The sequence below is a fragment of the Saccostrea cucullata genome, unplaced genomic scaffold (assembly GCF_032062105.1).
Source record: "Saccostrea cucullata isolate Sc308-1 unplaced genomic scaffold, CSIRO_AGI_Scuc_v1 ctg9606, whole genome shotgun sequence".
Classification (NCBI taxonomy): domain Eukaryota; kingdom Metazoa; phylum Mollusca; class Bivalvia; order Ostreida; family Ostreidae; genus Saccostrea; species Saccostrea cuccullata.
Genome location: NW_026925132.1, coordinates 1 through 25,516, shown reverse-complemented (window position 1 = coordinate 25,516; position 25,516 = coordinate 1). Strand labels below are relative to the sequence as shown.

The following is a 25,516-nucleotide window of genomic DNA, read 5'->3' as shown; positions in this document are numbered from 1 at the left end:
CCAGGAGCAGAGATTTACAAAGAAGTAATGTATTTTCATTATATAATCACTAGAACCCCTGACACTTGGGCCATGGAGTTCGAAAATCACAATAATATTCTGGAAGAGAATAGAGACACTTGGTCATCAAAGCTATATGAGTAGTTCATGATCATCTGCCAAATACCAAGGAACAGATGAGAAGATTTTCAAAGAATGAATGCATTTTCACCAGATAATTTATAGAGCACCGATCTTACAAAAGGACACCTAACCCCGAGGTCCATCTTCGCTAGCCAAGGGTTTCCGATCCGATACCTACTCTACAACCCTTGGCAGATTTAGTCCTACCAAACGGGAACTTTGATTGCGCCGCCTATCGCCGTAATTGAGTTAAGTCCCTTGAAGCTCTTTAATATTTGTCCAATGAAAATAGTTGTAACGTACGTAGATCAATATGACGTTTGAAACAATATGGCGACCTCCATGTGGAATATATCCAAACAACTTCATACAGATGTGGGCTGTGGGCACACCTCAAAAGTGGTAGAAAATATCGTTCTTCGTGGATTTTTAGTCAAGATTTTGACACTATTTTCTACTTGTTGCCGTATCAATTATCATCAATGAGCCGTGACATTTGATTGGCTTAAATTGATGCACCTAAAATGCGGAATACGGACTTATGTGGTCCTTTCAATAATTCTTGAAAACATATATAATTAAAAGAAAAAAAATTCAAATTAATTAATCCCTTGTTTTTTAAGCATAGACAACGTCCTAACTTTCATCCCTTGTAAATAATACTTTAATTTTGCATAAAACACTAGTTCAGACTTTAATTTAGCTGAAAATCGTCGATTAGTAGAAACCTTGCGTAGACTCGGACTTCGCAGCCAATCAAATTCGTTTGCGCGAGTTCTAAAATTTTCAGCCATATCTGCCAAGGGTTGTAGAGTAGGTATCGGATCGGAAACCCTTGGCTAGCGAAGATGCCCGAGGTCATGACATTCAGTTTCAGAAGAAGCACCCTTCCTTATAAGAACTATGTATGTAGTTAATATGTTAAATACCCAGGAGCAGGGCCAAAGAGTTTCGATGAATTAATGTATTTTCCCTATATAATCAACAGAATCTCGCCTTTATCTCGCCTTTATAACAGAATCTGACCCTGGGGCCTTGAAATTCACAATAGAAGCAGGGCTCTTGCTAATGAAAGCTTTATTGGTAATTTATCTACCGTAAACCCAGGAACAAACGAAAACATATTTAAAAAAATAAATGCATTTTCACTACATACCGGTAATCAATAGGACCCCGTTCTAACACCAGAACCCTGACCAATGAGTTATGAAATTCACACTTTTGTAAAAGAAGAACCCTTCTTTATTCTAACTGTATATGCAGTAAGTTTGTTTCATAGTTTCAGAGTGTTAACGATTTTTCGCTTTATAATCGATAGAATAAATTTATACCAGAACCCCTGAGCCGGAGTTCATGAAATTCATAAATATTGAAGACTCTTGTTACATGTAATTATAACAATATACCAGGTACTTAATTTGTTTGGGAGCAGAGAAAGTTTTAAATGATAGAATACATTTTTACTATATAATCAATAGAGCCTAACACCAAAACCCATGACCCTAGGACCTTGAAATTCATAATTGGCGGAGTCAACCTTGCTAATGATAACTTAACATTGTTTGTTTGTTTAATGCCCAGGACTGGAAAAGATGATTTTCAAGGAAATAATGCATTTTCACAATATTATCTATATATCCCCGCCCTAGCACTAAAACCTCTGACCCTGGTGCCATAAATTTAACAATATGGTTAGAGGAATCAATGCTTATTAATAAGTTATTATATTCATTTCAATAGTTTGACTGTTTGATTCCAGGGGTTAAAAAGGAGATTTTGAAAGATAGCATTAATTCTTGTTTTTTTTAGCCCCAGTCCTCGGGACAATGGAGGCAGGGACCCTGAAAATCAAAACAAGTGTACCCATAGAAATTGGTTTAATGATGGCACGCAATGCACGAAAAAACAACAGATACATGTAGCAATAAATCAACCGAGTTCACTTTAGTGACCTTTAAGCTAGAAATCAGATTAAAATAAACTTTCAATTGTGGATGTTAGATGTTTTCATCTCAATTTAAATCACGTTCATCTTTGATACATAGTCTTAATGATTCAACAGATATCTATAGGTAAAGTTCCATGCGATATCAGCTTAATTGCTCCACTGCTAGAAGAACTTAATATTATCAAAATCCTTCTTTGATGTAGAATAATTCTCTTAATGCATGTTTTAAATCAATCAATTCACTAAAGAAACCTTCCTGTGTCTTTTAAATATGCATATTATTATCTCCCCGTGTTGAGCCTCAATAGTCTTCTTCCTCTCCTTATGAGGGCCTCCACAAAGCTGTTGTAGGTTCTGGACTTACAGTATGCCTAAACAAACAATGATTTCATCCAAATTCGTCACAGTTATATAATGATTTAAGTATGGAACATTTACAGTATTTTTATAACCCAGCTTGAAATGCAGGGGGGGGGGGGGGTATGGTGATGGGAGTGTCTGTCCATCCATCTCTTATCCACAACTTGTCCTATATTACCGAATAAATTAAATACTTTCACAGATTCTCTATTACATTGTGCAAATGTGTACCTTTTTTTTACTTTTATGATCTGATATTTAAAGGTTGTGTCTCTCAGAGCAACACATGTACTTAACCATAATATTTAAATGGGAGACAGTATATTATTTTTTAGATACTCAAACTATCTCATAGTATCTTCCTTTCATTTGGCAGTGCTCTTCATTGCTACATAGTGCCATCTTAAAAGAAGTTGTACTCAAATATGGACTAAAATCTCCTGATAAAAATGTTCACTGTCATTGGCTAATATCAATTATGATTCAATGTTATAAAGCACTGATCTCCTATTATATTTCTACTGTAGACTATAACAAAGAGGCCATTGAAATACTTTTTAACTTTGGCTTTAAGAGAGGAATTTATGTGGGCTGTTGGAAAGGGATGAATCAATGTTTTAAGTCTGCTGATTTAGAGGAGTGACTAAAGCATGTTTAATAGTGAGCTCTAACAGAGGGCTGACTGAATCATGTTTTGAACTGAGCTGCAGGCGAAGCGAATAAACTAATGTTAAAGTGCGAGGGATCCAATGATCCAATTTTAAATGCAGAATGATATGTCTAAACAGCTTTTTAATCATTTTGTTTCCCCTTGGCCTCTCCGTTTATTATTTGGAATTTTTATCTAGCTGTCCATTCAGTTTTACCTGGTCGATCATTTAATATTACTTTTTCAGGAGTAAATCTTGTATGTGGGAGTTTGCCGTTTGCTTCAGTGTCTGTATATCTTCACTTGCTGCAGACATCTGGGAGAACTGTTTGTTTATGTTGTGGCGCCACCTGGAGTATTATCTCAATCACTGCGTTCCCGTCAATCAGCAGACATCTACGTACCAGAGTTAGCACTTTGATTTATGTTTAATCTAGCTTTTGAATGCCTCTATCCATGCCAATGATTAAAAATATACAAAAGTTGCCAAATTAAAAAAAAACATTGCTTCAACTTAAAACAAAACATTTACGTTCCCAAATCTTAATATCACTCTTCATTCATAAAGGATACATGCAAAGTACTGCAGTTGTGTCTCTTTGTAGTGCACGATTTTAGTGAGGCGAGTTTTAACGAGTTTCTGTGTCTGATGAGATGTGAGCTTCTCTTCTACTGCAGAAAACTAAATTAACAGATTGAATGCATCAAACGTACAGTTTTTATTTACAGCTCAGTTTGAGGGATGTCTGAGGAGTATATGATTATTTACAGCTTACTGAGGGGTGTATGTTATCATTTACAGCTCAGTTTTTGGGGTCGTTGGGTAGACTCAGACGTAGTCGGCAGTAACAGATGGAAATAGAAAATGTACGTTATGTTCATGTGATCGGGTAGTTATGTGTTTTTGAAAGAAAATGATTTAACTCTGATTTTTTGTAGTTAGTTTACGGAGGTGTTGTTGGTGTCTTTAACTGTTTAAGGTTGTCCGGGTTAGTTTACAGATGTGTTCTGAGTTGGTACATCACCACCCCTAGGCTGGGGGCCTAGGGCTCTTAACATGCTTTCTTATTTGACATTAAGGAAGATCCTAATTAACACTGCATACTAAAGAGATTTATACATAGAGTAGTTTTATGCAGTAAGAGTGACCTGCCCTTAGAAATAAAAAGAAATAGTCATTTACAGTTCATTACACAATTGTAATAGATAAAAATATTTGTAGCTTTATATAAGACAAAAAATAAGTAAATACTAAGTAAATTTTATCTTTTAAATTAATTTTCCCTACGTTTTAAAGTAAAAATCGGTGATTTCTGCTCACAATTAGTATATTTTTCTTTAAACATTTTTGTCCTGCGGAAATAATGCAGTAACAGTGGACAGACGAATGAAAGACATATAAAGTGATTGTTGAGAGGCAATACCTTGTAAATATGTAATGCTTATGTTAAGGGCTTAATCGTGTTTAACATACATGTACAACAGTGCATTGAACTCTGCACTCTAGTGCTATAAATAACTTATCGTGAATAATTCCTAGATCTCTAGCAAGGGCTTCATCCAGACTGGTCGGAGCAGAGCTCGAGGAAATTGAGAGGCTGGTCCTACAAATTAAAACAAGAGGCATGTGGGCCTTATAGGTCATAAGTATCATATGACAACTTTCAAACAATTGAATTTGGTTCTTGTTTTGAACCAGAGGCCATGTCATTCACAATTTTAAATTTTTAAAGTAACATAGTTGTTTATCATAACATACACTTAGCATGCTTAGTTTGGTTACTTTATAATACCAACAGGTAGATCAAAGTAACAAAGAGTAATGCATTTCCACTTTATAACCAGTTGTGTACCCATCCCACAGGAACCACAGACCCTGGTGCAACATATTTCAAAATTTTGGAAATAGGATTATTAATTTTATTTCATCATAAATGGTTCATCAATACCAATTAGCAAATTGCAAAGCATTAATTTATTCTTAAACTCTATACCCCCACCACTGAACCCCTGACACAGGGGCCCGAAAACTAAAGATTTTGGAAGAGGCACCTTTCTTTATAACAATTATGTACTTGGATCTTTGACATAATACCCAGGGACAAAGGAAAAGATGTTTAAAGAATTTATGCATTTTTATTAAATAATCAAGGCCCAGTCCGAACACTAAAACCCCTGACCCAGGTGTCCTGAAATTCACAAAGGTATCTTCATTATCATATTTACAGTGTATAGTTACAGTGTTATGTAAAAAGTATATTGGTTTAATACCGAGGAGCAGAGGAGAAGATTTTTAAAGAAATTAAAAGTATTTTCACTATAGAATCAATGGAGCCCTGCCCATACACCAGAAACCCCAACTCAGGGGCCATAAAAGTCATAATTTAAGAATAGACTCTCTTGCTCATAATATAAAATGTTTGATTAATACCGAGGAGCAAAAATCAGATTTTCAAAGAATTAATGTATTTTTTACTATAAAATCAATAGGGCCCCTCCCTAACGCCAGAACCCCGACCCAGAAGCCTGGAAATTCACAAGTTTAGAAGAACCAGTCTTATTCAGCATAACTATGTACTTAATTAGTTTACTAAATACCCAGGAACAGAAAAGATTTTCAAAAGATTTGTGCATTTCACTACATTATGTTTAAGCCCAGCCCTAGCACCAGTGCCCCTGACTATGGGACCATGAATTTCTTAATGTGTAAGAAAATTACAACCATGCCAATAATTTGACAGCTTGATGTCCAGGAGTAAAGAGGTGGATTTTAAAGATTGCAATAATATTAGTGCTTTTTGCCCCACCCCTCATCCCCCAGGTCACGACTCAGGTGACCCATTGCTGTCTGTTTCAGACAGCAACAGGTCACCTGAGTTTACTTACATTACATTAAGTTATGATTATCTGCTCTTGATATAATTACCTTTATGTGATTAAATATTTCCGACAATGTATAAAGTTTAAAATATGATTACATGTATTTGCCCTTGATATTGCTCTTTTTTCAATATGATTTTCTTTTAACACAGGGAGTTCTTAAGTAAAGTTTACTTTTTTTATGTGTACCTGACATTATATAAGGTCAATATAGATATCATTCTCATCTCATCCCCATCCCCTAAAACACTTTTCTAAGTCAACAGTATAATTTTTTGGCCCAAGACACACAAATCTAACAAAGTAATACTTATATTATTTTGAACTTTAAGAGATCAGTCTAAGAAGAAGCATATTTAGGACAACTGTAGTTAAGATGAAAGCTCGACAATAGGAGGTCAAATTGGAGGATACCTCTAGAAATACGACGGCGAGCTCCGAGCACGTCCTTCCCTTGAGTCCAGTAAGATGAGTTATTTGTTGACTCTCTCAGATATACAGTTCTTGATATTGATGTCAACATACATTTGTCTAAAATCCTGACTTTTTGAGCTTTCATCTCTATTCCAGCTGGATCAATGTCATCAAATTCTGCATCTGGAATGTCTATTTTGTAAAACATAAGTAATGATAATTTCTTCTTCATTCTACATGTACCACAATGTAATGTTTTTTAAAGAATCGGTCAGGAGCTAAGGAGGCCTAATACACATGTATATCTTGTGCTCCTGCCTTAGTGTCTGACGCTGGGGAGGTCTAATAAAAAGTGTGCGGTTGTGTTTGACGTCAGTGGGTAGGGGCTATTGACATTAGATATGGGAGGTCTCGTACTTTTCAAATTAATTGGTCTACATTTTAAAAATCTAAATTTACAATTTTATTTCACCATAAAACAATGTAGAGCGGAAATATAAAGAATCACTGTTTAGCTAGAAGAGTTGGCCAAGGATGCAACGATATTTACGCTTTGGATAATTATGCATAACGGGCTTCACCTTTTTTGCAAATTATCCCACGTTTCTAAATATCACTGATACCTATTTTATACCTTTTTTTCAACTACATGCATTCGTGGCTACCTATTTCTTTTCAACTTAGGTCTTTCGGGACTGAGATTTTGGAGCAAACCCTCCACCGACTGAGCTACCGTGACGGCAACTTACATAAAATAATTTTCATGAAATTGAACTTAATACATGTATAAAGTTCGTATCAAACTTTCAAATATTCTCCGTACATGTTTTTCAAAAAGGAAAATATGTCTTATTCATTTTTTTAAAAATAAAACCATATTTAAGCACATACTTCATCATAAGTACATGTATATTGATATCGTTGAAAGAAAACAACGATAACATTTTTCACAAGTGCAGTGATAAATCCTCTTTGAAAATTATTTAGTTCAATTGTGTATTGTTGGCAATCATTTCTTTTCATATTGCACCAAAATTCCTTTGATCATGTAATGGGTTTAACTTACATTTTAATACGGATAATGCAATTTAAAAATTCTGTAAAAGATAAAATGATATTTCATTGGTCAAATATGTGAATCCCAATATGATTAAAATATTATTATACACATGGAGTGCTCTATTTGGATGACATACACACAATTCATAAATATAATTTAAATTTCTTCGTTTGTTTAATTCTTAAATGTGAAACAACCATGAAATTAGGGGTACTGTGAGATTAGCTCACTAAATGACCTTCTCATATGGCGATATCCATGTTTTGATCTGGAGACCGGCAGCAATGTTGATCAAGGTGCTTAATGGCATTGTGTAATTTAGAATCTGTGCAAAAGCATCATTGAATTTTATTCTGTGTAATAGGAGAGACGGATAACAGTTGGGTACCTGTCAAGAGTTTTTTCAAAAAAATAGTCGTACGTGTATCCATGTTTTGCTGCAGGGGAAATAAAATAATATGTATCTCATCCAAAAGTAAAATAGGAGGTGCACAATAGTAACGTGTTATAAAGATTTTGAGAAAATGTTATTAAATTTCATTCAGTGGTATAAGAGGAGTTCGGATAGAGATGGATACCACTAAGCGTACAGACGCACGTACAAATACGGTCAATGAAAAATGGATCTCCATATGGATCATCTTATCACTTTTTGAAAAAGGGTCTTCAGAGTCTAATAGAATTAGAAATTATGTCTCCTCATCAAATTTGAATACTCTGCTAATTTGGTGATAGGCAATTACCTTATAAAATAAACTGTTCAGTTTTGAAGCAGTCCAACGGTACATTAGTTTTCAAAAAAGATTTTTGATAGTATTTTGTAATTTAGAAAAACAAAATAAAAAAAATAAAATAAATCCAAGATATTTCTCATATTTCTATTTATTTTAGTCTTAGCATTTCCCTGTTCCATGTATATGTATTTTTGTTTATTCCCCCAATGGCTACTGGAATAAAACAACAAGTAATTATCACACTCAATTAAGGGGTCCTCTAAGGGGTACAGGTAGACTTACCTGTATGAATACTACCATATTCTGAAACAAATAAAATGGAAATTCATCTCATTTTATTTTAATTTGACACTATATAAATATTTTGTATACATATTTTTTAAATAAATAATTTTAAAAGCACAAATCATATTAAAACTATAAATTATGTTGAAGTTCTATTGATTAGCAGCATCATTTTCACATTATATATGAGATAACACTGTTTCACTATCATTTAACACATATTTACAATTTATAATTTAGTCCATCTCCGTATATTTCTTTACAACTAAAGGATTGCTATGAAAGGTGAAGAAGTTCATAAACTTCATCTGGATTTTATGATTATTTAATAGAATGTTTTGATAATTCAAAATGATAGATAAATAAAATAAATTAAACAAAACTTTATAGAAACACTTTATTTATCATACATAAAATGTATTATATCTACCGGTATATTATTTAAAAAAAAAAAAACACTTGTGTTAACCTATCTAACAGAGTTTGAAAATTTAGCACAAAAAGGGATAATAATTTTTAAGTTCTCAATCAATACTATTAATAATTTGGGGAAAAAAATTATATTAAAGGTACAATAAAAATTTCACTTTTCTTAAATCTTAATTTTATCTACTTATATTTATATATTTTTTTATTCAGTATATTTTGGAAAATAGAAAACCCTCTGAATTAAAATATAATTGAATGAATATGTCTGAATTACTAAATATTGCTTATCCAGGTAAACACAGGTAAGTCTACCTGTACCCCTTAGAGGACCCCTTAATTGAGTGTGATAATTACTTGTTGTTTTTTTCCGAGTAGCCATTCGGGGAACACACCTATTTTTCCATGGAAATTTGTCTTTGCACTTTTTTATTTTTTTTTTACTCAGTGATATTGCTTGGTCAAAATTTATTTATTTTTCATTGTCACTATTTCCTTCTGTTTTGTATTTTTTTTTTTTTTTTTTTTTACATATTTGTTCTTTGCACTTTAGATGTTTACTTATTCTAATTTGCTGTTTGTTTGCACTTTATTATTTTTTTTGTAATTTTATTGTATAGCGAGTATACCATGTATACATACTTAGTAATAACGCTTCTGTATAATTCAATTCGATTGGTTTTTTTTTCATTTCTTTTTTCCTACCTTAGATAACAAAAGAAATTAATGTGACATATGAGGAAATTTTTTCATCATTGTAAATCATTGTCAATTCTTAACATTTGTAACCTTGACCTTGGAGAGGACCTATAAAGGCCGTGCTTGATGTCCAATCCAATAATGTAATCTAACTTACATAATAAAAATATTGATTAAATTAAATTGAATTAAATCCTAATCACTATATACCCTCTGGCTTTTCAAGAAGGGGGGTGGGGTGGTGGTGGTGGTGGTGGTAACTATATTTATTTTTAAATGTAAAATGACATTAAGCTTCACAAATTAAGGTAATCACTGTACGGTGTTGCTTATTCAAACATTGCTACACGTGCTAATTACCGATTATATTCCAAGGTGGGTAAACACAAGTCAGTGTTACGAAATTGTGCAATACAGAACATATAATTGATTTAAAGCGCTACGTAATCCAACCATTCAAAATCCAACCATTCAAAATATCTTTAAAATACATTGTACCAACCATCAACACACTTTAATCTTGATCGCCTTAAACAGACATGTTTGATAAAATTGTTTAAATCTTGAACACAACCACATACTTAGTCACAATGTCACAATGCTTTAAAAATACTGCTGTCACTATGCTTTAAAAATACTTTTGTGACGAACAGGTTTATTAGATATATCCTCAATCTGATAGAAATAAATACACAGAGAGTCATACATTAGTAATTTGACATTGATTAAATGATATTCTGGTAGAATGGGTTCTTTAAAAACTTGACCAAGGTATAAATATTCATAATTCTGGGGTTTTTTCAAAACAAAAGTGGTCATTACTCATTCTTTCACGCATAATCCTAATAAAGTCAAGAGAACTGTTCAAGTCTTGTAGACGTGTGTTCACTAAAGTCTGTAGTTTAAAAGAATTTAATATAACATACAATGTACTCGTTACAAAATATTCTACTAGCACTATTAGCTACATGAACAACCTTGCTTGTAAAGTACTAAAAACAATACTCGTTTTAAAAGCACATTTAGGGGAATCATTTGAATTGATATTCAAAAACGTCAATATGCAAATGTGGAAAATAAAGTAATTGTTTTCTTGTATTTAACATGCAGTTCTGAAACAAAAAATATTGCAGGATTATGATTAAACCCAAAACGCTTCAAAAAACAAAAGTTTTTTAGTAAACAAATCTGTTTCATGAATAATAGCACACTCTGTATTTTAAATAATCATTAATTAATTATATTTGATATTATCTCCAGATACAGATAGAAAATAATGTAACTAGAGAGAAACATTCCCTGTCGCAAAAGTTGCTCGAATTAGTTTATGGATATGTAATATTGGCTTAAATTATTTATGACTCTTGCCTTCACTGGTACAATTCCAGACATTTCACCTTTGTTTAAAAATATTCCAGATATCATCAGTTTTCTTGATGTACTTGAAAAGAGATATAAGAGCAGTTATTTTACATTTATCTTTCAGCAGGCCTACATATCTTAAACTATATCAAGCCCTGAAAATAAATTGGTTACTAATCTTCAAAATCTTTAGGTAAAGACATTTTAAATAAAAATATTGTCTTTTAATTTATTTTAAATTTCATTCACTGTGTCATCTGATTATTTGAAAATATCTAATTCATGCGATAAATATGGCAATTGACCCCCCCCCCCGATACAGCGCCCAAGATATTCTTCTTTGTGACTTGTGTCAAACAGCTGCATTACAGAGTCATTGTGAACTTTGTCATGTAAACCTCTGTATTATTTGTGTTGGAAAACATCTCTCATATTCATCTAAAAGATACAATGTTGTACCATACAAACACAAAACTTTTACTCCTAACTACCCAAAATGTTCAAACCACACCCAGAAACATTGTGAACTTCACTGTGAGGAAAGTGATATCCATGTATACATCTCTTCTCGTAAACATTACGGGCATAAAATATCATCAGATTTGCAAAAGCTTGGCTCACATACGAAAGAGATGCAAAGACACTTGGAGGAAATAAAGAAAAAAATCTATCCAATTTATAAAAAGATAGCGTCAAATCTACACTTAGAAAAAAGAATTCTGGGAACAACATTACGAGAAATTGACATCAGCTGTCATCAAAGAAGAGGACTGGCACAGAGAAATTGACAATATTGTCAAAAAAAAAACAAAAAAACCCCCAGAAATTTGAAATTCAACTTAAGGCAATGTATAGCTGACTTAAAGAAATTATTGGACACTAAGGATGTCTTTCTCACTTCTGCATATAAACCCAGAAATGCTGAATTCAGAATTTCCCTCCTAAAATCAATGTTTCGTTACCAAGTTTTTCTCCCCCTAATATCAATATGGAACAACTCTATCGACATTAGTACTGGTACCTGTTGCACTTAAAGCAGCGAAACTTCGAATGACTTAAAAACCCCTTAATACAACCCAATACGACAATATACATGCACAGTACGATTTTAACCTACAGAACCGCGAAATCTTAAACCAGTCGATCTTCGCTAGAGCCACGCCCCCAAATTCCGTAAACAAATCAACGTGTTTACCGTAACTTTTATAAATATATATTTGTGTGTGCGTATATGTGAACAAAAATCAAAATTTAGTAAAGGAAATGACCAGGAAGGAGTTAAGCCAAATTGAATTTAGAAATTTTGGTTTGTGCTATAACACAATTATAATTTTAAAAGATGTCAAAAGGTCAAAAGATGTCGGCTAAAATGCCAGTAATTTTGAAAGGGAACTCTCATCATTAGCTAGTCCCAAACTCCATGCAAGCAGGTTTGTTTCGGTAATGAATTGACCATTCATTCTAGCACGACAAACCTGTTCTCGCCATTTCCGGTAGATATGTATTTTTGTTTTCTAGCTATAAACAAAAAAGTGTGCGTGAAATATATAAGCTTAGTTATATTGTCTTTCTGACGTACTTTCTATTTATCAATAAAATTATGCATTATGACTACTTTGGTCATGTTGTATATTGTTAAAAAATGAATTTTTAAATGAATTTTTTTTATATTAATGATTGGAAATTTTATTTTATTTCATATAATTTACAAAAGATAGCTTTATTTTACAACAAAATAAAATGAATAAAAATGTCAAGAATTTTGAAGACAAACTTGTTAGCTTAACCAGGTACAAAAGAAATTGTTAAATGTTTTTACATGTCAACAGATGTACTAAGTTTTGCTTGATTGCAGTGTTCAGTCTTTTGTTGTCAAAAATCTTTTTGCTAATTGACTCTGGTCAACAGGTAAATAATTTAATCTTACATAAAAGAAGGGAAATTGACTTTTTAACATAGGTGTTATTTCGGTACTTTTTGAGCTTTAGCGGTCAGTCTAAATTGTTTACATAAGTATTTAGCAATTACATGTAACCCTCTCGGCTACCTTTTTTGTTTAATTGGTCCTCGGCTAAGGACAAAGAAACCGAGTGCGCATTCACTTTTGCGCATTACCTACTTTTTTTTTACCTATATGGTTAATTTTCACACTATTTGGAGATTTCAGTTTTTAATTCTTAATTCTGATTGGCTAATATCTACAACATGCAGTGTGGGTCTCCGTATGGAAAGTGGTCCGACTCTCGGTCATTCCATGCAGAGACGCCACTGAATAAAGACTTAAACTTATATTTGAATCCTTTTCATTAGGGTTGTAGGTATGTAGCACATTTTATTAGATTTCTATCTTTAATTTCTTTTATTTCTATAAAACTTATTTTCTAAATTTGAGCTAAGATTGGTTAATATTAAATACTTTATAATTTGTATAAAACGATTGATAGGTGAAATGATTATTCTAATGTCTGATTATGTAGTTCAAAGTTTAATTATTTTTGCTAAGGAAATGTCTAACCTTTGTGATTTTTATATGCGCCTATTTACCTTTTTATATTTTACTGTCGTTTAAATGCTTTATCGTGATTAACTTAAAAATCTCCGGAAACTTGTCAAATAATTTACATCATGTTTGAATTTAGCGCCCTTGTTTATTTTTCGGAACTCTTTAGTCAAAGAAGTTTAATTTATTTTTAGTAATTGTCAAAACACATTTCGGCATGTTGTTTTCCATTTCTTGTAAGTAAATAACAAGCGATCACGATTATGAATATTTCTATGTAAGGTAACAGGTCACACGAATGAGTTGTTCATTTAAAACTTTGTTATTTTAATTGAATATTTGTTCACAGCGACAAAGTACCTATACCGCGAACGATCTCTGTCATTGTCTACATACTGTTGAAGTTTTACAAAAGTGTTTTAATGAGTAAATGATTGTGTATTGTTAAAGTAAATTTAATTGATTATTGTTCATTTGATTTTAAATATTGCCATTCCATGCAGAGACGCCACTGAATAAAGACTTAAACTTATATTTGGATCCTTTTCATCAGGGTTGTAGGCAGTTACACTTTTGAGTGGTCCTCCTACACTCTTACAGGACTTGTGTGTCTTAAATGGAAAAGGACGCACCTGTCAAATATATCTAAGACTAATCCTATAATCTTAGCTAAGGAACTTATCTTAATTCTTCTGTAATTTTCTCTGTTGATTCTCTTCATGGCGATATGACAGCGTCTTCTCTGTTGATATGACGTCATTTTTTACGGAAACTGCGGTACTGCTCTTTTGAAGGGCAAAATGATATATTTTGGTGAAATTGACGTAAAAGTAATTGTTTAAAATACGTCATTTAATTATATATCAACAAAAACACCGCCAAACGTTATTATTTTGCCCTGCAAAAGTGTAGTACCGCAGTTATCGTGAAGGGGCTAATTAAATATATAGACATAGTTAAAAACAGGTTGTTTTAAATGAAACAAATTGGATTGAAATTGATATAACCTTGAATTTTCATATATTAAAGGGGAAGTTGGAGTAATCTTGAATTTTAATATATAATTTTGAGAGAAATTGTGTGAAAAAACAAAAGAAAATTTACAAATAAATAAGGCCGTTTAAGAGTAAGTCATAGGTCTGAGTTATTGTCACACCCTATGTATCATCTTGGAAAAAAATTACTGTTTTAATTTTAATTTATATCTCAATAAATTTAACTATTATTTATCAGTCATTGGTGGTAAGAATTTTAAAATTCTTAATGTTTCACCAAGTGCTTCCAGCCTCAAAATCTCTGTTCTAATAAGAGAACATGTACAGGCCTCTGCATGATCAGACATACGTAGAACATCTACTAAATATTTTTAAAAAATAAATAATAAATAAATAAATAAATAACCACCGTGTTGCTACAATCATTTTTTGGTGGCCGATCATACATGGAGTTAAATGTCAACATAATATAATGTGAAAATAAAGATAAGGTTAGGAATATTTCAAATAGAAAAGAAAAAGGGGTTGATTTTGTTCAGTAAATGCTGAACATGAAATTCTAGACTAAATTAAAATGAGGAGGCGGAGATCAAATACATATTTGGAAGGTGTGTAAGTATATCAAAATTTAGCTTTAAAATTATAGAAGGAAGGGGGGTCAATATTGTAGTTTTGCTACATTGTTTTTATTTAGCTTGAAATATCGTTTAAAATTGCTGCTTATACCGTTTAAAATTAAATTTTAGATAATGTTTTTAAAATTAGCAATAGTACTGTACAAAGTTAAAAGCATACAGGAATACTAACCTAGGCATTAAACATAAATATGATTTATGATTCGATAAATCAGTTCACCCGCATCAACTAATTATGTTTTTGTTTAGAATAGTTTACTGATCCACATATATAAATGTGATCTTATATATAATTTAGAAATAAGCTTTTCAACAGCAAAGAAATTCCCAAAACTTGTTGTTAATCTTTTTAGTGTCACATCTTTGTATAAAAAAGATAAGATCATCACACGAGGAAGAAGTATTTGTATTTGTATATGTAGCATATGGGGTCATGTATTTCTGTTGGGTGGGCTAGATCATAGAGGGTGGTCGTGTAAGTAGCCCCTTTGTATTGGTTAAACTTCTTTGCATTTGATTGGTTAAGCCCCTTGGGTTGTTATCTCTTGTTATTAGTATAGGGTTGGATTGGTCTATTTGGGTTGTAGGTTTCTCGTTTTGTATTAGGAGGGTGGGGTAAGGAAAGGTGGTCTTTTTTATGTTAGTCTCCTTTGTATTTGATTGGTTAAGGCCTTTTAAGGTCAGGGGACTTTGTAGAATAAATCTCCAGCCCATTAGGGGCTTGTCAGCGCCCTAGCTCTAAGATTCGAAAGATGTCCTACCTCAAGTGATGTTTTGGATGAATGACGACGACGAATGGTCTCATTGAAATGACAAAATCTGAAAACTTTGCACCCTCATCTCATGGCAATCAAAAACCGAAAATTGGTGACATTCTATGTAACATACAACACATAATTTGGAATTTTATTTTACCTACTATACTGACCATGTGAAAAAGTAAAGACTGAAAAGAAACATAGACATTGATCGAATTATAAGTTGAATAACATTATATAGATTATTTTAGTCATTTTTTATACAGAATTAAGACGCGGATTTCTTTGTTTACTTAATCATGACAAAGAGCACGCGTCTAGTGAGATGGGGTTTATGATTTCACCTCTGTTGTTTTTTGATGACTTTTTTTTCTTTTGCTCATTTTGCTAATTTTTGTTTTCAAATTTTTTTTTACAATGATATCGGTTTGCTTTCTTTATATTTAATGTTTTGTACCTCCTCTTGTCACCTCATAGTTATCATTTAAACAATGAATATCGTTAGAAAAGATAGAAAACAATTAAAAGTTGTACATTACTTCGGCTGCTACACATTTAGAGTGAAGGAAATCATTCAATTCAATAATGATTATAAAACTCTGTTTTCATCTGTAGATTTGATATACATCCGACAGTGTTAATGAAATAAAAATATGACTATATCCTTTGCCTAATAAAAAGTCAATGTAAACGTGCGTTTTAAACTCCGAATGACGTATTTGTTTTTCATCCATATACTATCAATTTGAAAAATTATATAGTTTCATTTGACAAAAAATAATTTCTTTTGTTTTCTGAATTTTTTTTTTATTATTTATTATTAATTTTCACATATATCATTTTACTTCTTCGAACTCACATAATTTTATTTTGAATTCAGAATGTAGGCGGGGACATTATATTCACTCTGACACAATTCACTCACTTTGTTTCATAAATAAATAAAAATTCCTTCTTTGAATACGATGTACACGTGAAGTTTCGAGTGTTAACATGTTACATAATCACTATCTTCACACTGAAATTGTAAAAAATCTATTAGCTACTTATTAACTTTCCTATTTACATGTACCTATAACTTTACAGAATTGCTAACAACTCTTTTCTATTCAGTGTAAAATGTATTACGAAGTGCTTTGAGATGACCAGCAAAGTTTAACAAAGTCATATTTAAATAATCACACCTATCAATATTTATTGATTAATCATTGAATTATTCAACATTTCAAATAAACGATCATATTCAGACAAACCGGCTAAGAACCCGACTGGTCGCGCAATATTTGTAGTTAAAAGGATTTTTAAAAAGGGTTTTATGACGGAAAAGGTTAATCACTACATGTAGTAGATATCACATACATCTGCATGCGTATATTGCATCACAAGGAGACATTTGTTTAGGATAAATATATTTCGTTCAAGTTAACTTTCTTCACACATTATCTCAGTCGAGATTATAAAGTATGTTTGCAGCAAAAAAGATAGCTACTGGATATTTTTTATTTTGCGCCTGTGTATTACATGTATTAGGGTTAAGATTAGCATAGACTTAAGTCCCAATAACAAGAATGTCATTGGCAAAATGAAAATGAAATTCAAAGTTTACCTTTCATTGGAAAAAATCCTAAACAATATATTTGTTTAGAAAAAGAAATTATCAGCTTTAATGAGGTTGATATATTTTGTTTACAATTAATATTACGACTTATATATTTTAATTGCATTTCACACAAAAAAAAAAAAATGAAAATCTTATTTCATTTGAAAGTAAATAAAACTTTAAAGTTTTTGGCAGGTTTGATTGACACATCCTTTCACTGTTACATATTTTAATTTTATTCTTAATCCTTAAGAAATGTGTCAATGAAAGATATAAATGCTACAATCCAGAAAATTCAAAGTAGACATGTTAGAAAGCAAAACAAACACACAATATATTGTCTGACCATGCAGTTGTGGTAAGCAGACTTTGGCGATTAAAAGCTCCTGGTAAATCGTAAACATCAAACAATAATAGAGCTCGTGCTCTATTTACAAAAAAAACTGTTTACATAACACGAGTGTGGTTGATTTGCAAAACTCTCTACACAACGTAATGACGATACTTGTGAAGGAGTTTCGCTTTCTAATACCCGGAGTCTTCGATTACGGGGGCATAAAAAGAAATGGTCTTCAATTAACTTTTCATATTATGAAACAGTATAAAAAAGACGTTATAAAAATGAAAATGTTTGTTCTGATTTTCATATTAAATTTTCTGAAAAAAATACTCAGAACTGAGTAAAAGGGTGGATTCAAACAAGAATTAAGAAATGTAATGAATACTGTGTGTTAAATTAAAATGTAATGTCTACAGTACCAACCAGACCCAACCTGACACCAAAGCAGTCCCAGAAAGCAGCCCCCGGGACTGCTTTGTGACCGCTCTGGACTGCTATGGGGCTGCTATGGGACTGCTCTGGGACTGCTATGAAAAGCAGTCCCAGCAGTCCCAGCTGCCCCTGGGACTGCTTACTGGGACTTCTTTGTTCACTCATGTGTGAAAAAAGGTTCTGAGTGACATGATAGCTCCGCCCCCTTGTGTATTCTGAATTTGCAGACTCCCTGTTGTTTTGTTTACTTGCAGCAGAGGGGAGTTTAAACTGTTTAATAAGCAAGGATTTCTTACATTCTTTTAATAAGTAGAGATTATTGTAGTTAAGGTAGGTCCCTACTCGTGGAAATAATTGGTTAACAGTGCAATTTTTGTCCTGATCTACATTAAGCGATGCTTTATCTACTTAAAAAGCACAAAAGGTAGATAATAATCTATATATTTAATGACATAGGGTGTGAAACACTCATGTACCCTCTTGTACCAAAAACAAAATCACGACTGTTATAAAGACGGTCTATATTTTATGTCAGCACATGGCAAATAAATTCTTTTGAACATAAATCACAAGTATAAGGATAATAATGAATAATTCCAGGCTGGTACACATTACTGGTTGAAACTAAGAAAATATTAAAGAATTAATCTCATTTTACCAATAAAGTAACTGAGCTCAAACCTCAAATAAAGCTCTCTACTAGAATAATTAATTTGTTTACCCTGATTTTTTTGTCTTTATTTGTGTCAACCATGCTTGAAGTATCTTTTAGGCATGATTATTTTATTGGTCATCTGTCTTTTCACCGAGATATGGGGTAAAACATACAGGTACCCCCATCACAGTTTAATAGCTAAAGCCTTTTATGTCAACAAAAATATTTATAAATCAGCTAAAAAGTTAAATATTCTTTACAAGAACAATTTTAACAAAATTTGTACCCCGTTCCTAATCATAAACATAAATTTTATTCTCACATTTAATGCAGAATATTTTATATACAAGGGGTGGGGGCATGTCCACTACTACTCAATGCGACTTTCCTGGTTGCCTATTACTACTTACAAAAGATTATAAGCAAGATATACAATGTCATGCAAGCAAAATTATGTCTAAAATTTCATATACAACATTAGTAGCCTGTGTTGATTTTTTTAATTATAACTGCATACCTTCATTCGTATGCAGAAAATTTGCCGTCAAAACAAAAGTATGAAAATCCCATCTGCATATCATACCAATTGTGCACAAATAAAAACAAAGAACGAAAAGATAAGAGCAAATTATTTGCTACGTTTTCTTTAAATAGGCATCAGAAATATTGGAGTGGTACCAAAATAATCAAAACGTATAATATAATCAATATAACATCCTAGGTAAAATATATCTCAAATGACTTACATTCGACCTCGCGCTTGTTTTCATACTGTATAAATCTCAATCCTTGCACAAAAATACCCTCAATCATCTTTATACACCCCTCCAACACTTCTGTAGACATTGTTTACGTTCTTGCTAATGTTATAAGTACCATAATATTAAAACCGAAAACGGCTAATCCCGGCTTCCGGTTTACCACAGTAGGCCCCTACTTTAATTGATATTTTCAGGGACTGTATACTTACACAATTAAGTAATGTGTAGTTTAGAATAAATTAAAAAAATAAAGTTGATAAATAAGGAATTCATAATAAAAAAAAATTATCCCTAAAAATAAACTACAAGTTTTTGAGAAAAAAATAGCTTCATGTGGGCCTTTTTTTAATTATTTAATGTTAAATTATAACATGTATAATATGTTCTCAAAATTTGCATTGCTACTATTTAAAAGCAGTCATTACAGTTAGATATAAGATTTTTTTAAATTAAAAATGCTACACATTTTATAAGGACGACGCAAAAAAGAGTATTCCATGTAGCCCTCAAATAAAACCCAACAATTTATTAAATGACCATGAAATAAAATTATGCTACTATTCTATCGTAACATAAACTTTGTGAATAATCATTGGGGAATTAATGAATTACCGGAGCTTTTAATTAATAAACAAATAATTAAAAGAGTACATGTATATTTATTTTTTTTTTTAAAATGAAAATACCGGGTAGTGTGATTTATTTCTTTTTTTGTTTTGCTAGTGTTTACCTGGCCGATAAATGTTTATAAGATGGTATCAACACCCATTGTTTCAATGGCCTTCGGGCAGAAAAATCGATTCATGTTATTTGGGTATTTGTATCAGAGTTACACATCATTGAACATACTGGTAAACGATGACCCTAATTTCAATTTATTTATTGCAAAAACAATGTGATAAATGAAATGTGTACAAATTTCTTTCGGGATTAATTAATTTTGAACATAATCTGAAGCTTCCATTCTGGTGAGTTACAAATGTACACTCTAACATTTACAAATAAACACTTAAAACTGAGTTTTATAGAACTAAGCATTAACGATAATTAAATTGACATGTCAGTAAAAATAACCATGAATGAAAAATAATACTTGGCAAAATTAACAAAGATTTTTTTAAAAGCCCCAATACTTAAGAAAACTCTAACTTTAGAGTACCCGATAGTCTAAATTTGCCATATAATGATAAGATCTATTTAAAGCTCTTCTGGTGGAAAATATTTAATTCACTTTTAATTTTCTGTATAAAAAATAAACATGGGAACCAGTATCAATCACAGAAGAAGTATTAATGTACCCAAGAATTGTGATTAAATATTCATGTTCAGTGTAATTCATATATGTTCATATAAGTGTGAAAGCCTTCTTCCTCAAATAAATATCATTAATAATTATTTCAATTTTTATGCGTGTACATGTTCTGTTCATAAATGACCTTCGTGTACATGTAAGGATTCCTGGCATACTACCCAGAATCAATTTCTACTGCCTTTTATAATTCCATTGTTTATTGGAAATCTCATTTCTGAGTTAGCTCCGCCCATTAAATTAATAAACCTGGGACTGATGGGACTGCTTTCTGGGACTGCTGGGACTGCTCTCTGGGACCGCTGTGACTGCTGGGACCGCTGTGGGACTGCTCTGGGACTGCTCTGGGACCGCTGTGGGACTGCTCTGGGCTCCGCTGTGGGACTGCTTTAGCAGTCCCAGAAAGCAGTCCCCGGGACTGCTCTGGGACTGCTTTGTGTCAGGTTGGGTCTGGTCGGTACTGTACATGTATAGTTTTTGCATTAGAATGTGTATTTTACTCTAGCCCATAGCTTTACAGAGCATATTTTTAGGTGTTATACCCACCCCACCTCTTTACTTATTTAGGAGGAAATCGATTATCAACGAAAGCAACAAAAAACTACCCTACCTTTATTGTTCAATAAGGAGGAACTAATAATAGCCTTAAAACAATCTACTATTCTACTAATTTTCAGCTGTTACTTTGCCACAATACTTACATGCATACCCCCATCACAATTGAAGTATGCTTTAATCATGGTAAATTATGATATGATAGTAATGTGTTAAGGCTTAACTTCATTTCAATATTTTATCTAGATCCTCTTTCAGTATTATTAAAGGTATATAATTATATATATATATATATTGCTTTTCATTTTTTGGGGGTTTTGATTTAACGTTATGTTCTTGGGGGTATAAAACGAATTTGTGTTTGCAAAATTTCAAATATCTTTAATCATATAGTGAAGTTGCTTGTATATAGAATGGAACATATAAACATATACAGCATCGAGGCGTCCTGTATCCATTTCTATTTTTACTCACTCGTCCGAATGACATCTTAATTCGAATAATTTACTTTTTTGTATGCACCGATACATATATGTAATAATTCGTCTGCTACAGATTTCTACTTTTTCACACAAATATTTTTTTTTCTTAAACAACGTATCAATGGAACTCAGGAAAGAAAAAAATAAATCATTAATTTCATCTCCAGCGTGCTTTTGATCCGATCCATTTACATGTACCATCTTTGATTTTCTAGGTTCGCCCCTTTAAAGAGAAATGAAGATTAATCGATTGATTAATTGCTTAAAACTGATTTGTCAATATTTCGGCAGAGAGAAAGGTAGAACAATTAAAATATACAGCAATTTTTTTCCTTTCACTTGTTATAAATTTAATATCACTTTAAATGGGGTCATTTTTCACTGGGGTCAATTTTTCATAGGACTATTATATAAAATAATGACCCCTAGGGCTCTTTTACAATTTTTTTTTACGGGTGTACCCCAGTCATTATTCGATGGGGTCGTTATTCGTCTTTACACCGGCTGATATAGATATCTCAGGTATTTAAATCACATGATCAGGTTACCAGATAAACATTCAGACTAAAGACAAGGAAGAAAGTTTACTCGGCATTTTAAAACTACAAATAGATCCTTTCTGTTATTTCTAAACAGACTCTGTCTTACATTTTCACTAACAAAACAAAACCCATACATTGATTTGTTTATAAAAAAATTGCGTAAAATGTCTGTTGTTAGTGATCCATGTCTCTTTTTTTACTTTATAGGGTCATCGGATTTTTTTCTTACTAAAACCCCAGTGATGGACCCTCGGGCAGAGCTCAAGTTCTCCTCCTCTGTGACCTGCGTCAAAAAGCTGCATTACAGAGTCATTGTGAACTTTGTCAGATAAACCTGTGTAAGGCCTGTGTAGGGGAGCATCTCTCTGATTCATCCAAAAGACACAAAGTTGTACCATACAAACACAGAAAACCCACTCATTACGTTAACTACCCAAAATGTCCAAACCACACCCAGAAACATTGTGAACTTTACTGTGAGAAATGTGACATTCCTGTCTGTTCTACCTGTATCTCCTCTGGTAAACATAAAGGACACGATTTATCAGATACTCTACATAACCTCAGCTCTGACAAAAGCATTTAAGACAGGATTTAAAAGAACTAGAAAAAATTATATTCCCTACTTATACAGAAATTGCATTTAATATCAAGACTGAAAAGGCTGATCTGGAAAAACATTGTGAGAAACTGACAACTGTTGTTTCAAATCAAGGTGAAGCATGGCAAAGTGAAATAGACATTATTGTCAAAAAAAGAAAATGTGATATTGCTCAGATAAAAACTAGGGTCCTGAAGGCTCTAGATGAGAAGGAAAATGAAATAAATCAAATGATTTCTGAGCTAGAAGAGAACATTACTTACCTAAAGGAAATACTGGGCTCCGATGACGAATCTCTGATATTTACATACATATCCAGGAATGCTGGATTTAGAAGACCACCTCCTAAAATCAATGTATCACTTCCAAGATTTCTCTCTTCCTCAGATCAACACAGAACAGCTCCATCAAATGTTTGGTTCTTTATCAGCATTATTCATTACAACAGAGGAACATGGATACACAATGAAGACACAAGAAGCTGAATACTGTCCTCTACTTAAACCACTGCTTGATGAACCAGAGCTCATCACCACCATAGACACTGGGTATAAAACACCACACAGTGTCACCTGCATCGATGATGAAGAAATCTGGACCAGTGGACAAGACAAAATCATGAAACTCTACAACCTCCAGGGCAAACTACGGAAGTCAATCAAAACCAAGTCTCGGTCAATTGACATGGCAGTGACAAGGAGTGGGGGATCTAGTTTATACTGACCCCGAACTGTTAACATAGTGACGAATGAAAGGATACAGGAAGTTATCAAACTGCAGGGATAGACACCTTACTATGTCTGTAGTACCTCCTCTGGTGAGCTTCTGGTTACAATGGACAGTTATGAAAACAAACAATCGAAAGTTGTCCGTTTCTCTGACTCCACAGAGAAGCAAACCATTCAGTTTGATAGTAAAGGCAGACCTCTGTATTCATCTGGTTTCTTTATTAAATACATAAGTGAGAACAGAAACCTGGATATCTGTGTGTCTGACTATGATGCCAAAGCAGTAGTAGTGGTTGACCAGGCAGGGAAATTCCGATTTAGATACACTGGTCATCCTTTTGCTACCAAGAGATCATTTCATCCAGTCGGCATCACAACAGACAGCCAGAGTCATATCTTGACAGCAGACTATAACAACCACTGTATCCACATCCTAGATCAGGATGGACGTTCCTTCAACAAAAATACGTAATATCGCGACTACCAATGAGTAACTCGCAGTTATCTAACTTACTACCGCTTTTTTTCGGGGAAGTCAAAAAAGTCTACATTTCTGGGGGCAAATGACATTGTTTACAGTAGTGACAATCGAATGATTCGACAATTTAATGCCGAAATCACTATGTTTTGCCAGATATTGAACTTCAAATAGTAGATCGTCAAATACGGAAAGTTTAAAATATTTTATCTGCTTAAAAATGTGACAATTTTCAATGAAAATTTAACGAGAAGAGTCCGCTTAATTAAAAATATCGTTAAAAATATGACAATTTAGAATTGGCTCCTCTCAAAATATATTAGACTGGTTCAGCGATTGTTTAGCGAGATATTCCACCAGGATTTTTTACTCATCTGTCCTTATAAATGCTACAATGATAGACTTTGCATTGTATTGAATAGCACATTGCCCCCACCCAACGGACGATTCCTACCTCCTTCGCGAAAGAGTTCCGCTAAGTTAAGTAATCGCGATATCAAGTATTGTGACCTACTGCTTCCTTGGGGTTTATGTGAACACGCCAGAGATGATATCTTTGTGGCTGAATGTAACAGTGGTAAAGTGAAGAAAATCAAATATATGTAATCAAGATGTTTTAGGTAACAATATTTTTGTGAAAGGATTTTTTCCAGTAACCAAAATTACTACATAATTTTAGATTCTTTTGATGTTGAATATGGTTTGTTATTCACAAGAAAAGTGAAAATATTCTTCTTGACTAAGGCAAAGCTGAGATCAATATGGATATTTTTTGGTGCATAACAAATCATTTCAACACCAAAATAGTTCATTATTTTTTTATTCTGTTATGGGTCAGAATTACCCGAAATGCCAGCAAAGATCAATAACAAAATTTAAACTTAACAATAATTTATTTATAGTAATATATAATAAGTATATGAAACATAAATACAAACTTAGCAAAATCTAAAAATCATAAAATCAGAGTGTCCGTTGCTGCACACAATGTCCCAGTGAAATTATATCCCAGTAATACCTCAATGATGCTTATACACAATTCTATCTCTGCATCAATTGACAGGGTATTTATACAGTAATATAAATCTAGAATATTCTAGAAATTGTAAATACATGATATTACTGGAAAGTTCTGGACATGCACAAAGTTCAAGAATGTTCAGAAAAAAACCAACAGTTGACCACTCTGGAATGTTCAAGAAACT

At 32.5% G+C, this 25,516-nt stretch overlaps 2 protein-coding genes across 2 annotated transcripts; both read left to right on the top strand.

Moving 5' to 3' along the window:
• Positions 1-453: 453 nt before the first annotated feature.
• On the top strand, positions 454-23,828 carry LOC134268128 (uncharacterized). Its single transcript, XM_062750329.1, has 4 exons — positions 454-525; positions 22,833-23,025; positions 23,139-23,461; positions 23,493-23,828. Exons 1-4 carry the CDS (start codon positions 454-456, stop codon positions 23,826-23,828), a joined length of 924 nt encoding a protein of 307 aa, XP_062606313.1.
• Positions 23,829-23,939: 111 nt separating this feature from the next.
• LOC134268127 (uncharacterized) lies at positions 23,940-24,305 on the top strand. The gene has a single exon (XM_062750328.1). It carries the CDS (start codon positions 23,940-23,942, stop codon positions 24,303-24,305), a length of 366 nt encoding a protein of 121 aa, XP_062606312.1.
• The last annotated feature ends 1,211 nt before the right edge of the window (positions 24,306-25,516 follow it).

Coding starts and splice junctions, on each gene's coding strand:
- LOC134268128 (XM_062750329.1), top strand. CDS start 454: ATGGCGACCTCCATGTGGAATATATCCAAACAACTTCATACAGATGTG. Junction 526..22,832: donor GTGGGCACACCTCAAAAGTG/GTAGAAAATATC, acceptor GAACTTTGTCAG/ATAAACCTGTGTAAGGCCTG. Junction 23,462..23,492: donor GACCACCTCCTAAAATCAAT/GTATCACTTCCA, acceptor TCTCTTCCTCAG/ATCAACACAGAACAGCTCCA.
- LOC134268127 (XM_062750328.1), top strand. CDS start 23,940: ATGGACAGTTATGAAAACAAACAATCGAAAGTTGTCCGTTTCTCTGAC.